Source organism: Pseudochaenichthys georgianus, chromosome 24 (genome assembly GCF_902827115.2).
Source record: "Pseudochaenichthys georgianus chromosome 24, fPseGeo1.2, whole genome shotgun sequence".
Taxonomy (NCBI): domain Eukaryota; kingdom Metazoa; phylum Chordata; class Actinopteri; order Perciformes; family Channichthyidae; genus Pseudochaenichthys; species Pseudochaenichthys georgianus.
Genome location: NC_047526.1, coordinates 11,634,958 through 11,653,968, shown reverse-complemented (window position 1 = coordinate 11,653,968; position 19,011 = coordinate 11,634,958). Strand labels below are relative to the sequence as shown.

Here is a 19,011-nt window from a genome sequence, read left to right as displayed (position 1 = left end):
CACGACGACGCACAGAGCCTCTGAGTTTCTATGTTCTGGAATTATCCCGTATTATAGACACAGGAAGTAGAAGGCATGTGTATATTAGAGCTTCCCACACACACACACACACACACACACAGAGAACAACTGCCTGTAAATCCCGCCACCCACTCTCTTAAAAATGACGTTTGTTGAGAATAATTACAGCGAAAATGAAATGACTTTGCTGCCAAAATATATCCCACTCTATGTTATGGAGATTTACAGAGAGAATTGGATTTCCCCAGCTGTGAAATCAGTTTGTGTTGTCCCGCTGGCCAACCGCATCGTTTTGCCATACCCCGCTGTAGGCTCCCATCGCTGCACACTTATGCGTCTGTTCCGCTCCATGAGCACCCTTTGCATTTACAGCATCATGCTATACGTTATCATAGACGTCTCCGGTGGACTGGGAGAAGATTGTGAGCTGCGTGTCACTTCATTGGTTACGCATTAGCACCGAACGCGGGGAACAGAGCACCCTAAGCCCTTGATCAGCAGTGTGAACTGTTGTGACACCTAGAGATATATCGTGTGTTTATGGAAATGGATCAGCCGCTTATCTAGTGGATCTACAAATGTCTAACTTGGCACTTCAAAAGCCCTCTTGGATTTATTCGAGTGGTATCGTAGTCGTTTTGATTAGAGGGTCTCTTACTACGGTGGCTTAGTCAAATGCAATTGACTCTTGAGTGTGTCCTTTCTGCCAATGAAATGTGACCTTTACAATACATCAGTCCTCCTCTTATCTGTGAATTGGCTTGACGATGAAGTCCATAAGGATTGTCCAGCTGCAGCAGGGCTTTGGCCGGACAAGTCAAGAGAGCGGAGAGATTATCAATACTTTCCGGGAGGCTTAGCTCTGGGTTAAAAGCCGTGCCATTTGACATCACATTGATTGGCCATCCTAATCAACACCTTCTTCAACAGTCATAGCAATGTCAGTCCTTGTAGAAATGTTACATGGAACTAGTCCCATTTGTCTGCTAAGTCTTTCCAGAATGCTCCATTTCATCTCTCAACTCAATGATAGTTGAATCACCATTACCTCCATGGCCTATCAGACACTGGTCTAATATCAACTCTGTTTTCCCCCAGAATACACTGCTTCCAGGGGGAAGTGTACCCCAGGGGGTAATACTGCAAATTGTCAGGCGCTACACTCGGAGACTGTAACTAAACTAATTTGATGGGGAAATAACGATAATATTTTTTCAAATATATTAAATGTTTTAGACTTAAATTCAATATTCCTTCTGCAAATATGTATTTGTCAATTTCTCTAAATCCTAATTTCTCTTATTGTTTTTATACAGTATATGCACCATTATGTGTGAACGTACTTGCACTAAAACTGATTCTGATACATAAACGTATGTAAATGTTCATAGCACAAGTTGAGTGTGTAGTTCAGGTACTGCAGGTATTTTCATGAATTTCCACATATACTCCAATAATAAATAAATACATTTAATTTATATAGCGCTTCTCATCTGCCAAGACAAATCTCGCAGCGCTTTACAACAAAGGACACTGATACAATTTGAGAGATTAAACAAATAATAATAAAAATGTAATTCAAATAAAAGTCGGAGATAGCGATAGAAATGGCAATACTCCAGGTGTACCATGCTCAAAGTGTATTGGAAGGCCTGCCGAAAGAAGAGGGTCTTAAGGCCAATGTTCTGTACACAATCTGTGTAACATCGGTGTAGAAGCAAAACCTGATAGACTACTTGTTTACCAAAACATTTGTGGCTGTTTTTAAGCCTTTATTATGATGTACAGACTGCAGGAAATAACGAACAGAAAGATGCCACAAGGGTCCCTGGCCAGTTTTAACCAAGGGTGACTGCGGTAGAGGAGCCTTAAAAAATATGAATATGAAATGACATCTATTTTAAATGTAAAAGAACCCTTCTGTGTGATGATAAAGGGCCACTTCAGCTAAATTGATGGTTCTGAGGAGGTTCTTCAGAAAAAGAACCTTGGGAGCCACTGCTCTAATAACTGTGTGCTTATATATATCCTGTAGTCTGACAGTCAAAGTGAAGTCTGTCTCACATAAAGCCTTTCTGCTCACATGGTGGGATGTGCTGCATGGATACTATATGCAGCAGTGAGGGAGTCTGATGATCATAGCAGTTTTGTCTTCACCCCGCAGCGCAGGGGGAACACCGTATATAATATGGATGAATGCAAATTTCTACAGAATTATGTGACATGAGAAGAGTCTCTACAACTTAAATATCTCATTAGAGAATGTTATGGTTTATTCAACGGATTTTATTTTCTGTATGCATGAGAAATGGTAGACATTACAAATGTATTACGGTGCTCTTAAGAAGATGTCTTTATATCTCTCTCTCTCTGTCTTGCCATGTGTTGCTGCAGCCTTCATCAATCATGCAGAAACTACATGAGTCGAGATTTCTCTAATCCCTTACAGACACCCAGTTCCTTGTTAACATAATGTGTGGAAATTCACTTCCTTGGAGAAATGTAACCTATATGTGCATAAAAACATCATTCAGATTTGACCCGTGTTTGACTCGACATATTGGAAGTTTTGTTCAAATTGCCTTAACAACAGTTACAAACAAATGTCCTTAGATTGGAATAAATAAAATCCGATTTGATTCCATTAGATAAAATACTTCATTTATTACAAATTGAAAATGTTTTAGTCACAGCAGCAAAAAACGAAATGAAGAAAATATACATATTAATAATCTAACGATATATATCTATAGAGCGCATGTAGAAATACACAATATAAAAGTATACAGAATAATAAAAAAAAACGTAATATCCTAACCTATTACCAAATGAACTATAAACATCAATTTTATTTCAACAGGACAATACTGCTAGTTTTCAGTGTTACAAAGTGATGTCACTATGTTACAGAAGTAAATAAAGGAGTCGAATGGAGGCAATGTGTGTGGAAAAGAAACTCCCCCTGGAGGGAACTTGGGGATTTGAGCCTTTGTAGACCATTTACATGCACTAAACCTATATAACACACTACAAGGAAGAGCATCAAATGGCGCCTTTAAATTGACATAATGAAGTGCGTGTCTGCAGGTTGTATTTACCAAATAAGCAAGCTAGCTAGAATGATAATAACAGATGGTCTATTCGGCTAAATGTCACATTTAAAACATGTAGATTGGTGTGCAAGACTCTGCTAAGCCGCTGCATCCAAGGCAGTGGAAATATCTGCTCTGAGAGGCTGCCGGCATCAGCTGCGGAGAGACGCTGCATGGGCCGGAGAAAGGCAGTGCTTTCAGCTGACGCTCGGCTGAAATTGCTGGAACAGACTTTGAAGTGCTGCTTTTTCATCTCTTGTCTGTCTGTGTCTGCCTCCCACATCTGCCGCTATCATAATAACAAGCAATAACCCTCTTTCAGCGATAACCAAGACTTTTACGCCTCTAATGTTGCTTCAATAAATAGCCATGTTTACCAAGGGGCCATATTTTACAGCACTTCAGTCTAGAGCCTCCCTGCTTCGTTTCTTTCCTCCTCGTGTTGGAGTACAGTACATGATGTGGTGCATTATGCATACAAGCAACACGCATGCATTAGCGCATGATCAAATGTAGTGATACAGAAAATGGCACAGTCCATCACGCATCACAGCACGCGTTAGGAATATGCTCTGAAAAACCCACTTTCTCACTGCGGGGTTTGGGTATACATGTCGAGAATCAGCGTGCGCGTGTGTGTGTGCATATGGTAGAGGCGGACAGCTTTCTCCGGGCCCCGGTCGAAAGCAGCAGCTCAAGCATGGGGGCGCGTTTCATTAGTCTGTCAAACTCAATGATATTTAGAGCCCCACGCCCTCGGCCAGGCCTGGAGAACTCAATCAGCGCTCTGATTTCATAACCCTGCTTGGTGACAGGGCTTATTTTATCACCCCGCTGATTCATTCTAATAAACGCTGGCTGCCCAGCGCACCACAGCTGAAATACTACCCCTCCCCACCCCCCTCTGTCCTCCATGGGTCGATCCGAAAAGACGGGGGGGGGGGGGGGGTAAATCAGAATTGTGGGAACTGGAGTGTGCAGATAATCCATCGGCTGGTCCGGGGCGTAGCTAGCAAAGCCATCCGCCCTCTCCCTCCCTCCCTCCCTCCCTCCCGCTGCAGCCTTTAGCACAAATCAGAAGCCGGGACATTGTTGATCTGCGAGGGCCTGCTGGGGCCATTGATTGTGGACGACAGAGGAGGAGAGGGCCGATAAATAATCCGGGGCAGAGTGCGGAGGGTGAAGGAAAACAATTATCTGCGGAGGTGGAAAGCACATAAAGTGAAGAATGATAAACACTGTGAAATATGATTGACTCCAAGTGATATATGGAAGCCGAAGGACAGGCGAGAGGTCTGTGTGTGCAGAGATATCCTTGGCTGTGTGAAATGAGGACTCAGAGGCCTAACCACGTTTCCCTGTGCATGTGTGTCTCCCTCCACAGACGACTGATGACATTGTCTCGTCGGCGGAGTGCTCCAGCGACGACGAGGACCTGGAGGAGTGCGACTCCGGACATGCAGGTGGGATGGGTGTGTCAACTTGTGCTTGCTCTCAACCTGGTCTATTTCTCCTTATCTCTCTTTGATTTGCTATCCGAGGAGCTTCTCCTCTGAGCATCATGTCCCATGGGAGCTTCAAGTGTAACTTTGGAAAAGAAAAAAAAAAGCCCTCCGAAAAGTAGCCACTGTGAGAAATATACACTAGTGTGAGGGGTTCTCAGTGTATATCCAAAGTTTAAAGAACTCTTTGGAGATGGATGAAAGCAGTAAAGAACTCCTATATCCTTAGCATGCTCTCTGTAGGAAGCTTACATCTATAGTCAGTAGTCAAAGCTCACACCTTCCATCTCCGGAACAAGTTACACTTAGCTATGGGGCACTGGTTGCAGACATGAACAAGCGTTGATACTAATTTTGTGTTCTCAGCATTCGGTGGAGAGCAAAACTTTACTCAACAAAGAACTAAATTAGTATCAAGCGTCATGTCGCCCGCACTGATGCTTCAAAATGTATCCGTCCTGTACTGGTTGATTTCCTCTTGCTGTGCGTGTGTGTGCGTCTCTCTTGACAGAGGATACATTTTGAGATTCTTTCGAGAACAAAGATGCTTTCAGCATAGATACTGTGATATGTAGCAGACTAACTGCAACAGAGCCTCCTCCTACCTTTTCCTTCCTCCTCCTTCTTCTTCTACTTCTTCTTTTACTCGTTTGTACCTCTGTTTCCCTCGTCGGAGGCTTGCCTTACCTGAAACATTCTAATAGAGAACAGATATCCTCGAATTTCTGTGCGCATCGTCTCTCTTCCCCTCCTCCCTTCACACACACACACACACACACACACACACACACACACACACACACACACACACACACACACACACACACACACACACACACACACACACACACAGATCACTTTGTAATTGCATCAAAGTGATAAACTCAGTAGATTTTGAATATAAAATCACAGCTAGAATTTAAACAGTAGATTTTAAAAAGGTGGTTATTTTTGAGGAAACTTGGGTTTGGTTGACTTTTAAACAACAGCTGTCAATCACACTTGTGCCCAGGGGTGTCTGGCACATATACTTCTAGCACGAAGAGAGCCAGGAGAGTGAGCACTATTAAAACTGGCTCGGTATGTGGAAAGCGTCTCCCCGTAGGCGCTCTGGAAATCATTAACAGCTCCAGCTATTTGATTGCTCCACTGTCCTCCAAAACGCCATCACAGTGGACTAATTGATGCCACGTGAATCTCCCTAAATACGGCTCATCCCAGCACCGAGCTCATGTCCACTTTTCACTGCTACTAATAATAATAAGTCTAAATTGAAACAATGCGTTGCCCTTTCGCTTTGTTATCTCTGCTCGGAGGACATAACAGATAATCGCCCGTTTATTTGTCTTTCTCGGAAATTAGGTTTTTTTTCCCGCGTACTTTTGCAGATATCCCGCGTAAGTCGTTTTGCCTTTTTTCTTCCAATCTGTGGGAGAAACTCATTTACCTTATCACGCCATTTGTGTCCTTGAAATTATGACCACATTTAGGTCCTTCGCGCTCGTGGCTTTTAATGTGAGGAGAAAGCCATTTTCTCCGTGCAAGAATTGAGGTCCTTTATCTCCAAGCATGAGTTGCTCTCTTAAATCAGAGATTAGCTGAAATTGAATGGACACATTTCTGCAGCTCATGTGTTTTTGTTTTTCATTTTCATTAGACTATAAAAAAAATCCCAAACCCAAGTATTCTCAAAAGTGGAAGTGCAACAAAGCGTAAAGTAAGTTCACTAGAGAGAACATGGTACCCTCCCCTCATATAGTGGCAACATATGTAGTCATAAACACTCATACATACTGTACATTTCACCATGTGGACACAGAAATTCATATCCTCATTCCTTGCCCTGCTTTCAGTCGTATGAACAGTTGCATGACATGTTTGTTTCTTTTTCCGTTGCATTTTGGTTTGGATTTTCTCCTGCGATGCACATGTGAACATCTCTCCTCTGTATCGATGTGGACCCAGCTGTTGGGTTGCTTCGCTTTATTTTTGGTTGTTTTTCTTTTGGGGGGGGGGCGGGTCGAGTGGGGTGATTTTTATTTTTTATTTTCTTGTGGTCGTTTGTTTTTATTTCTTGGGTGTCCTCCTCATCATCCGTCGCCCATCCTCCAAGCAAGGATAAAGCCCCTCCTCCCGTTTTTGCCTCATCTTGTGCCGCATGAACTTTTGGTGGTTGGAAAATTGCAAAGTTCTCCTCATCAAGTTTGTGTTGTTTATCATTTTTTTCGTGCCACATGGCAGCTGGAGAAACATCCGCCCCCCCCCCCCCCCCCCCATTTTCGATACAACATAGGGAAATGAACGGCAACAAAATCTTTTCTTGCCATCATCCTTTTTTTGGCCTTGTGCAGGCAACCCCATTCTGTCTCAAGAAAGTTGTGTGTGAAAGAATGACTCCCTGTCTCCCCCTTCCGAGCGCTAACCCCTCCCCTACCCCCCCCCTCCTCACTCTTTCTTTTAGCCTTTCTGCATATACATGTCTGTTTGAATGCAGATGGCATAAAAAGACTTTTATTGCCACAAAGTATATCTGTTTTTCTATTCTATCTGTTGCTCCAAGTAGAAGGCATTTGTGGCATGCACACTGTACTGGACTGTACCGTAGCTCTATCGACTAACTTATAATCCTCTCCCCCAAAACTCCCCTGGCTTCTGCATGGATATGATTGGCATCCATTTTGTGTACTGCTCCCTCTCCACCCATAAGTGTCAGGCTAACCCCCCCCAGCTGGCTTCTACTACATGTCGGTGTGTTCGGGGCCACAGTGGGGGTCCCGCGCCCCCGCCGTGGCCCCGTTCAGCTCCTGTGTGTGTGCCTGATGTGTGTCAGAGCTCCGTCTGCCAGCCTGTCTGTGTCTGCTGTCTGTGGTCGTCTCGTGTTGTCTGTGTTATTAAAAGAAACTGTTAAACCTTTCCTTCTCCCCTTTTATCCCACGCGAGTTCCACAAGAGGGCAAATAAGCAGTGTGCCGTGACAGTCCTCTGAATAACAAACATCAACATCACTTTAAGTCCAGCTCGTGATAAAAGTACTCCCACTGATGGAAAATATGCTCAGCTGCTTTCAGAAACAGCAAGATACCAATGTATGGTTTGATTTCACAGTGAGTAACAGTGTTGCAGCTTCTCATTACCGTCATCTGAGCCATTTCTGTGATTAATATGTAATTATCTTTTATTAATTGATGCAAATTATTTTTTGAAGTGCAAAATCTAAATCTTTGATTTGTACATACCGTCCCGACAAGTTGCTTTAAATCCTTTAATCCATAGTGTTAGTCAGATCAGATTATACATTTAAATTAGAATAATATAAAAAAAGCCTAACTTGTACTTAATGCTAAAAATGGACAAATGCAGAGCGGACATTATATACAATAATTGTTATCAGAAAAACCATGGATGTTATAAACAGCATTAATAATGGCTTTGCTCCATCATCCCTCGTGGACTAGTCCTGGAGCATATCAATGGAATGGAGCCATCATCGGTAACACCTGTTTGTCCAGCTGCAGCAATTCAATATGTCGGCCACGAGAAAGGTACATCGCATTGGTTGCACTGTGCCATTTCCGGTTCTATTTAATAACAATTGAAAAGATGGGTTGTTCTCAAATGACACAAAAGACTCGTTTCTTGGCTGCAATCCTCTACGTTTAAGGTTAGGTTGATTCAATACAAAAAAAGCCATTTGGTTAAAGCTGCTCTAAAACAAACTGGATAATATGGGATCAAATGACTGAGCATAACACGAAAGGTGACCAAATAAGAGAATTCTCCCCCAACTCCACAGTTTAGCTGTTTTAAGCGTTGTAGGCTCTTCCAGCTCATTCTTTTGGTTTCATGGCCGGCAACTTTAGCCTAGTTCTCAACAAAGGTGTTGTTAACCATTTGTTGCACTGGGCCTAAAATGCTTAGGATTAAAGGAAGATCGTCAGCATAGTGAAAGAGAATCTATGTTGACTGTTGGAAGACAGACTCCTGTAGATGCACAGCCTCCACACTGGGACTCTTTGCTGCACTGTAATAATGTTGCTACAGAGTGTAGATATACAGGTAGGTGTTTCAAATGTGTTTGATTTAACACAACATAGTCATTCCTCTAGAGCAGACAGCCTCTGATAAGTCTCTGCGAACAGGGTAACTGTGGCACTCCCTGTGACAGTCAATGGATTGTTTAAAGATGGTGTTTAATAAAAGGGCCGTGAATGGTCCTGCATGCGCCATTACCCTATCAGCCTTTGATGAAGTGGAGCACAGGTCAAACAGGTCTAACATGGTATACATCTCTTTGGTCTTGGTGGGGAAAGCTGCCAGTCTGTGGCTCAAATTGATGTTGAACTGCATGTTGTGAGATGTATTCACTGCAGTATGTTAAGAGCCCCGACACGGGCAGAGGTACAGAATAAAGTATGATAGGGATGGATCACTGAGCTTCCTCGTGGCGTCAGCTATGGCTTTCATCAAGCCCCTTCTGGCTATCTGTCACTTCAACACAGGCCTCGGATCAGTTTAAAGGTTATTCAGCTGACACATGTCCACCGAGTGCAGAGGTGCAGCCTAACGGCTGTACAGCAAATCGACCGTCTGACAGGGGCAGTCGCCACGCCGGCTGGAGACGCCAATGTAATCCGCCAGACTGCGCCCAGCTCCATGAAGACAGATTAAGAGCGATCTGCCATGCACCGTGGCTCCTGTATCCTTACAGGGCAGACCTCTCTGCTGGCTGGAGCTGTAAACGGAACACTTTTAGAATGGAAATGAATTGTCCATCAGTGGGAAATAGGACCTCTCTTGGCCGGGGTGTGCATTGGCAAGATAAAGTAATTATCAGGGTAAAGTGCACAGCTTCTTAAGATACATGCTGCTCTGCCTTTGCACAGGGCACCAACATAATCCCTGGCATGTCCCTAAAAATGTGTCCACACTGAGAATCTGTGTTTTGCTGGCTCACTGATCATCACCTCCCTACCTGTGTTGGTGGAGACGAATGAATCTGCTGCAGCAGGTGTCTGCACAATGCGCGCAGCCACAATGACCAAAACCACTGACTCACCCACATTTTGCAGCGTTGAAATCCCATTGACTCCGTTCATCCATGGCTGGTGCTGGTGCACCGGCTTTCCTCTTGTATGGTGTCGCGTAGTGAAATCCCTGACACACCGTTGGGATTCATCTCCATTCGGAAGCCTCAGCAAACGCTGGATGGACACGGGGATCAGGCCAGGAGAGGGAAGAGAGAGAAAGTGCTGAGATGTCTGCATCTGTAGCTTTCAAGCTGCTTCGCTAGTCATTCAATCAGCCGCCTAAATATACTATACTTAATTCCTCTTCAAAAGCGAGCTTGCAGCAAATAGTCTTTTTTAGAATGATGAAAAGCAGAATGCATGGAATTCAGTTTGTTTTTAATGCTCTCGTTTCTGTGGTTTAAAAAGATAGTATCAGGTTGTCTCATTGACTGATTGAAGGCTCTTCAGTGAGCATTAGCACATAAGCGACATTTATTCATCTAAAGCCCTGAATTCCTTTTCTTGAAAAGGCATGAAAACTGAGAATCCAGCTGTAGATCTAGCGGAGAGGGGGAATTATTTGCAAGGGAGGCAGAGGCTTAGAATAAAGTCCCATCCATCTTGATGAGTGCGGGAAACAAACACACTCTGGTTAAGCAAAGCCATTAGAAAGCACAGTGTTTGTCTGCGTCAGACAGGCAGCAAGACGTGCAACGCTTGTGCAAGAGCTTACACAGGATTAACGTGTTTACCAGAACATCAAGGTCCTCTGCACTGACTTGACTGGAGACCCTCCACTGCAGCGGTTCCCCTCCCAAACAAGTGTTTTGTTGATATAGCGCAAAGCTAACAGTTGCCGAAAGCCGTTAGCCGAGAATGCAGCTGAAGGATGCAAACAAAGCCACGACAGCAAGGGCAGAGTTGGATAAATAAAGCCTTGGATGAAATCACGTACTGTGTGCTGTTATTGTTTATTTAACAAAGCGGGGAGTTTGTCTCTGCCAGCAGAATGATATCACAGCTGTGTGACGCGCTACATTCCTACAGTAGAGAGCCGAGTAAGAGCGTTTAAGACGTCAGGATTGGTAATAAATAATCAATACAGTGTGTAGTAGCATTATTATTATAAACCGAGTTATGCGTAATAGATGAGGTAACCAGTTTGCAGAAGACTAACAAAACACTTGAAATCTGAAGAAGAAGAAAAGAGCCTCACATCTAGTTGAAGTCCCCAAAGGTACTTAATAACAAGTATATTGTTAAAAGATAAAGCAAATAATAATAATTGAATAATAATAGTTTAATAATAAAAACTCCCCATCCTGAGCCCTCTTGTGGAACTCCATTTCCAACATGTTTACCTGTCGAACGAAGGCTGTTGGTTATGCACATAACAAAAAGCATCCAAACTCTGAGTCTGAAATGCAGCGGGCCTCAGAGCCACGCAGTGTTGGTTATACGTCAGCCATGATGAACCCCCCCTGCTGGTGAATGGTGTCTTTGCCTGACGACATATCCCACAGCCCTTTGGTGGCAGTGACCTCTAACTGACTCCCTTCTTAAGCCCCTCCCCCCCACCTGTCCCATGGCTTGCTGTATTGTTATTGTATATTACTCTCCCTAAATGCAACTTACTTAAGCATGCATTAACCCAACTTCTTATAGTGGAACTCAAATCCAAAATAAAAACCATGTCTGATTGACCTCTCTTTCTCTGACGTACATCCAGATTGCACGCCCTGTCCCGTGTTTTAAAAAATACTAACAAGAGAAATGTATAAGTAACTAATAATAAAGTATTTTATTATTAGTTAAGCGAAGGCGGTGACACTTTGCCTATAAACTGTCCCCCTCCTCTTTGTCTGCCTCAGTGTGTGCTTTCTGGTTGTTCATCTTTGATAGTGTGATAAATTTAATGCCTTTCTTTCTTGCTTGCCAATCTCTTTTATTTTGTCTTTTTGTACATATATGTTCAAAAACACATATATGTGTATCTATGTTTCTTTCTCTGAAAATGTTCACATTTTTATATTTGCTAAGAGTTACCAATGTAATGATGATTTCCTCCCTAATTAGAATGATGCTTCCTCTTTTCTCTATGAATTATTACTTTGTGTAAACAGGAGGTTGATTTGAAAGATTTGGCGTCAAAAGGACACAGCTGCATTGGGTTTCCAAATTCACATCCTCCATAGAGAAACGAGAGAAGATCCCCTCCAAAGTACACCCTCACCACTATCTGTGAAAAGTGTTCCAAACTGTTTTTTATGCTGATTTCTAATATTTCCTGTTATATGATAGCTACTTTTTGATTGCAATTTGGATTTAAATAGTGGATTACTTTTGTGCATGGCAAAGAAGTTGCAGTTTAGGGTTTGTAAAACTGTCAGTGCTGAGAGTGCTGTTCTCTTTTGTAGATGGGCATGTATATGCTCATTGTTTGTATATCCCCATCCCTTCCTTACAGCCAAAAGCTCTAATGCCGCCCGACCGCTTCGTGCCGCCTTTACATGGACATGGCAACTGATGTACACGTTCACCCCCATCTATGTCATTTCCTTCCTAGTATGTTCATAGGTCCCACTCCCCTCCCCCCCCCCCCGTCACACTCCCTCCTCCCGATCCCTTTACGTAGAGATTCTAAGATATGTACAGTCATCCATTTGTGTTCATTAATGAAGTTCAAAGTCGAGCAAAAAAAGAAAAAAAGGAGTCATCTAATCCGGCTGTAGATATTGACGAAGAGACTTATATATCAAAGCAAGAATTATAGTTATACAGTTTTCTTTTTATACAAAAATGTAATGATTATCAACAAAAAAAGATATCCTGAACAGAATGGTGAAGATTATTTTTCATGTCATGATGTGTGGATGTATGTGTTGTTGCCTCCCTGTCTAAAAAGAGAAATATATACTACTTAATCAGAAACTGCTAAAAAAGAAACTAACCTAACTTGTCCAAAGGCATTCTTACACAACTTTCTTTTGTAAACATTTTTTCTTCCTGCCAAAATCATGCGGGCAATTTGTTGATGTAAGTTGAAAAAACTGATGGTATGCTTTCTTCCTTTGAAAATGTTTTTTTTTCTTTTTTGGTAGGCTTTATGATTTTCCGAGCTGACTTTGTTTTTACCTGTTGTTTCTACGTACTTATTACTAATCCCTTTCTGGATAGCTCTATCTGTGGCTTTACTTTGTGAATGTTTTTTTACAATGTTTGCTCTAACTCTAAACTCTTTTTGCAATGCCGTAATTATTATTTGAATTTTCCTTCATTTCTTGTGTTCTTTTTCTTTTATTGTTCCTAAAGGTTTGCATCTCTTTATAGTGCCCTGTTTGTGAGCCGTTGCAATGTACAAACAAGCCACTTTGGCAAGAGGATAAGCAGCTTCAATAGACATCTGAATGTTTCAAAGTCTTTGTAGTCGCCCAACAATAGGCTTAACCAATAAAGCGTGTGGTATCTAGCTTTCTCAAATTGATTTATTTGAATGTGGGAATGTTTTTTAAGCACATAATATCAGTACTAAATGGTAAACACAGTCTGTTACAAGCAGGATTTTCTCACTAAAGATTGGCAAACATTCAGGTGTGATTGAACTGCCCGGTGACTTTGTGCCATCGTGGTAACTGTAGGGGTCAAAAGGCAAGAGGCTAGGGCAAACAGGGGAGCCCACTAAATGCTGTACCTGCTATTCTTTATGACATGTGAGTGGGGACTTTTCGCTGGGACAGTTTGCTTCTGTAGATCAGTGTGGGTGTTCTGCATTAAAACTACACAAAATCCAACCAAGCTACGTACTTAGTTTGAGCAGAAGATCTTGGTTTGGCTTAAACTAATATAAAAGTGTAATTAAGCCAACATCAAGTTTTGTTTTTCACATCAGACACAAGCACAGGCCTCATGAGGGGTGTACTATGAAGCCAGGTGAATGGGTTAGAGAGGTATGTTCTCTAAACCTGGCACCAAATGAAGCCCAGCGGTGACAGTAGAGCCTTCTGTATGCATGGCATTTGTTTCTCCGCAGCATGTTTTTATTGCCAAGTACGTTTTTAATTGCTGGTATATTGCAACTAATAAAACGCTGGTTAGCAAATGGCCTAAGGAGGAAAGGCTGGGTTCACAAAGACGCTTGATAACCACCTTTGTCGTACCCGTTACCTCTGAGTAGGGTAGGTTTGTGTTTTGTCAAGCCAGCTTGAAAGAAACCCTGTCTCTGTTGAACTTCGTAGTATACCCCCCAGGAAGAAATCGCTTTGTTTCTTTGACCATCTATCCACCAAATGTCTGCACTACGTCGACTTGAGCAAATTGAAAAAATGGTTTTGTCATAAGTCAAAAACAAACAAAATCCATGAGAAAATATGTTTCCCTTGAATTGACAATGCAGCCTTGTGTTTGTGTCTTTGAAGCCAGTCACATCTTTAAGAGGCTCATGGCCTTTTTCTCTTTTAGTTTAGTTTTCCAGTTGTTAGTATATGTTCTTGTGCATAAGTCAACGGGGTTAAAAAGCGCATCTCTCTGCAGCTTAATAACATTTCATTTCAGACTTAGTTAACTTGCTCTCGGTCCACTGACTTGCACTTAAATTGCAAACCAATGCTAATACCCTCTGCTCCTTTTTATCCACAGAGCGCATCTTTCAGTGCTCACTTTTTGAACGGACTAAAAAGGATTTACACTTGAAGATAAATGAATCACGCCTCTTAAAAACCGCAACTAGTCATTTATGTGGATAAATATGCAGCATTTTAGCACTAAACTAGGAACTAAATATAACCCATCATGTCCTATGTTGGTGTGCAGGCAGCACATAGAACATGTGATAACCCTGATTAGTTGATATTGAAGTATAAACAGTGCTGATCTGAGAACATGCAGGATATGTAGGACTTAGTTTGTGGAGTCCATTTATTGTGGCTCACCCCTGTGCATCCCTCAAAGCCTTTTGATGCAATGTATACTTTATTTATGGCTGTTGTTTTCCTTTCAGTTTGAGTCTTGTTTGAGTTTCTTTGTTTTTGCACTGGTACAGTATTTTCCATTCTTTGTTTCTTTGTTTATCTTCAGTTTCTTCCCTTTGTTGAGCTTTGCTTTCTACGTTCTTTGGTTTACGGTTCTGTTGGTGTTCGGCTGCTTCTTGCTCTGCTGATCGAAGACGTCCTGCCTTCTGACTTGTGTCTGTTTCTCTCTTTCCAGGAGGGGAACTAGTTATCCCCATACTAGTCGAGGACCCCATAGACATCCCTTCTGTATCCACCCGTTCTCCATTCATCCCCCTCCCCCCAACCCTTCGCCCCGTCCTCATCATTATTGAGACCACCAAAGAATCCTTGGCCATGGCCACTGAGGCGGGGGTACCTTGCTTGTCGGACCGAGGCAGCGATGATTGTGATGATGGTGGTGATGATGATGATGATGATGGTGATGGTGATGATGATGGCATGGTGATTTCGGGGTTTGGCTCTGGAGAAGCTTTCGACTCTAGCCTGCCCCCGACTGACGATGAAGATTTTTACACCACCTTCTCCCTGGTAACAGATAAGATCTTGACCACATCGGCCTATGAAGGCGGCTACAAAGCTCTCGCGCCCAAGTGGGAGGCCAAGGACTTGAGGCCTAGCAAAGCCTCTGAGGCAGGTAGGACTACCCCCACCGCGCCTCTGCCCGACCTCCGGGGCACGCCGGCGGTCCCTTCGGACACGCCACCCAAGCTGCCCGCCGGGAAAATGAACAACCGCGAGGTAAAACCCCTGCAGCCAGACATTGTCCTGCTGCCCCTGCCCACGTCCTTCGATCTGGACGGCACCAAGCCGCGGGGACCCTACATCACCTCGCCCATGCTGCGCACGGTGCCTGCCGCCTTGCCCACAGTGCCCGGCGTGGTGCGGCGGGTGCCCCCGGGGGCCTCAGAGGTGATCCGGGAATCCAGCAGTACCACGGGCATGGTGGTGGGCATTGTCTCAGCAGCCGCCCTCTGCATCCTCATCCTCCTCTACGCCATGTACAAGTACAGGAACAGGGACGAGGGTTCCTACCAGGTGGACGAGACGCGCAACTACATCAGCAACTCGGCGCAAACCAATGGCGCTGTGGTGAAGGATAAAGCACCCAGTGGCAGCGCCAAAGGTAGCGCTGGTAGCAAGAGACCGAAAGACAAGGACAAGGAATATTATGTATAGAACTCAAGTCATTTCCCAACACATAGAAAAATAAACTGTTTGGAACACAGTAATAAACATTTTGACAGTACCATATTGGCAACTGTGATTTAAAAAGGATAAAAATATCTTAAGAACTCAAGGCTTACTGAGTCACTGAAACATTTACAAAAGAACTTTAGCTTACGGAAGCACACTTACTATTGTAAGCTTTACAGAGAGACAATGCAGTGCAACTTCAACGGGACTCAGCGTGGATCTTTTTAAGGAGTCCCTGCTGGAGACATTTGGCAGTGTGAATAACATCGCTCAAACATCCACGCGGCCCTAAGTGACTGTCAAGAGGTGTGTGATCCTTGGAGTTCTAACGACCTTGCCCATTGTAACCCTGTAAAATACGATCACTGTCATTTCGGCCATTCTGAGCATGCATGTGAGGTGTATGTGACGTGGTGCTGGCATCTGTGTAAGTGAGGGACCTCAAGAAACTATGATTGTCGGGAAAGTTGGAAGTCAAAAAATGATTTCACATTACAAACGGTTTCATTAAATGTAGCTTTCATGGATGCGATAATGAGCTCAAGTATATGTGTAATGAAAGCTGTTGTTTCGTTTCTACTTTTTTGTTTGTTTTTATTTATTCATTTAGTAAGTAATTTATTAATTTATTGAATTTAGGTCCTTTTTTGAAGGATGATGACCGGTCAGGGTTGACTCGGCAGTGCATAGTTACCTACCGCTCTGCAAGATGTGATACAGTAATGTATCTCAATATCCCCCCCCCCACGTCTCAGCTAAGGATTGGACTGCTACGCATGGCAACCCAATTCTAGATGGTGTTCAAGCGTGTACGAGTGGATCCACCAGGGAAATGCACATCACAATGATATTTCTTTGAATTTTAAATCTCTGATAGAATTGTTTCTTTTCTTTAAAGTTTTTTTTGTCCAGTTTTCTATACATTTCCTGAAATGTTTGAGATTTGTGGATTTAACTATTGCAATCTTTAAAAAAAAAAAAAAAAAAAAAAAAAATCCAGGCTAAAGACTCCAGTGTGATTCTATCTGTTGTCACAGGCGACTGTGTCAAAACAGCAAATATGTTTACATATTTTAATACATCATAGCCGTTGTGCTTTGCGGGTCAATATTGTACAGAAAATTCAAGTTTCTGTTGATTTTTTAAAAAGGTTCTCTTGTATAGACAGACCATTTGATTTGATTTCACTGCTGTAGCAACGCGACAAAGAAGTAATTTTATTATTTTTACCCAGGGATGCCTGGAAATAAAAAATGATGTGCACAGGAACATTTGTTTAGGCGGGGAGCAAATGTTGTTAGATTAGACGTCTAGTCTCTCTGGATGGTGTTTCTCTTCAGTCGCATGAATATTTCACCATCAGAAGCTCTCAGTCAAATAGAAAACACCTCCCTCAGATCTTGTATTAGGAACTCCTCCTTATTCTGAACTTGCTTTGATCATGTTATTTATTTTTCGATTGGAAATTTAAAAAACAGAACAAGAGAATAAAGACAGAATATGATGGATTTGGAAATCTATTGCTAGCACCTTACTGACTTACAGGTGTTTCATTTTTGTTTCCTTTTTTTAACTGACGTCAATGTTCTCGTCTGCTCAACTCGTCTTTTTGCATTTGTTTTTCTTCTGTTCATCGTGTAGCTTAATTTCATGTCTCATTTTTAAGAATTTCTCTTCCAGCAATATGTTGTTTTTTATGTCATTATTTATTGCTGAAGGTTTTTGTTCTCATTTTCATGCGAAATCAGTCGGTGTGTATGTTGACTTTGATTTTTTGTGTTGGTACTTGGCTTTTTTCAACCAGTTAATTATTATTGTCTTATGCTCCTTTGACTCCAAACAATTCCCACGAATAAAAAAATGTTGTTCCCAAACTCTTTTCGATGTGAGGTTGCTGTCCCTCACTCATCCATGTTGTGGTGTAAATACAGAAGACCCTGCAAAGAGATGGAGATAGATACCATCTACAGCGAATACACCATTTTTCATCCATTTTGCTATCGCTTCAACAATTTCCTTTCATACCAAAAAGTGGTGTAATTTCCATTCAAATGAAGTCCAGAGCAGAGCGCCGCAACACTATCATTTACCTATAGATGATTATGCAAATTCATACAGTGTTCATCGTTGCAACAAGAGCAAAAAAGGACGGCTGCAGAAACCGGTTATTAGAGGGTCCAAAGACTTCACAACAGCAGAGAAATGGCTTTGGGTTTTCTTTAGAGCCAGGCCTTTATGGGAGTGCACAGCCAAATGAGATTCTCCACAACCATATGGCCGGGTTATGAGCTACACACTGTCCATATTTCGCACAAATGGGACTTCACAGAGCTGGTCATTAACTTGCAATAGCCCATTGATGTAGGATATCAGAGCGGCATGTGTGAGTATATCCAGATCGCACAATGACTACATATTATCTCATTCGTCCTGCCACAGGCAAAATGGGAACATGAAGGCCAGCAGGGACTTTCTCCACTGAGAGACTTCTTTATACAGTCGAAGGCAGACCCACATTTCAACATTCATTTGTTTTCTTCATCGAAAATGTGTGGAAATGTGTTCTGTATAAGTCAACACAATAAAAAAGTAAATGTGAAACAAAACAACATTCATTTTAGCGAGCAATGAGATTCAATACACATTTCATCCTGCCGTACGAAGGCAAGGAGCAATGAAACTGAGAAATGCAGCTTTAAAGCGGCTGTGATCAATACTTTTATATTAACAAACTGAAACTTGATTACCGTGTGAAAGGGGTCGACGGTAATGACAAATTTACAAAGAATTATCACCTTCAGTTCCTCTCAGCTCTACAAAGCATTTCAGCTTCTTTCATTTAATTTCAGACACAGGACACAGCTATTTTACTGGAGAAGAAAGCTCTAAATTCCTCTGTAGCATCAAAGGGCTTACAATTTGCCTCTGTTGCTCCCAAACAATCCGTTTATGCAGGTTGTTAGTAAGCAGTCATGCCTAACAGAAAGACGAGGTATAATGACTTTATTTGACACCTTTTCAATTACTATATCTTTAGTTATGCAACTCTGCCCTTGGATAAGCTACTATTCACAGAATGCAAACAAAGTGGTGTTTCAGCTTTCTTGTGCATTTCTTAAGGCCTCGTCACACGTCAGAACCATAGACTGTATATATAAATGGACGTAGTGTCCGTGACGTCACCC

The 19,011-nt window shown here is 42.4% G+C and overlaps 1 protein-coding gene across 2 annotated transcripts in view; it reads left to right on the top strand.

Moving 5' to 3' along the window:
• Window positions 1-17,985, top strand: part of LOC117439802 (neurexin-3b) — a 298,311-nt gene extending 280,326 nt beyond the window's left edge. For both annotated transcript variants that reach the window (XM_034075888.2, XM_034075887.2), the window contains 2 exons: window positions 4,498-4,576; window positions 14,826-17,985. In XM_034075888.2, the coding sequence (XP_033931779.2) occupies window positions 4,498-4,576; window positions 14,826-15,808 (1,062 nt within the window). In that variant the 3' untranslated portion in view covers window positions 15,809-17,985. The remainder of the gene's footprint in view (window positions 1-4,497; window positions 4,577-14,825) is intronic.
• Window positions 17,986-19,011: the final 1,026 nt, after the last annotated feature.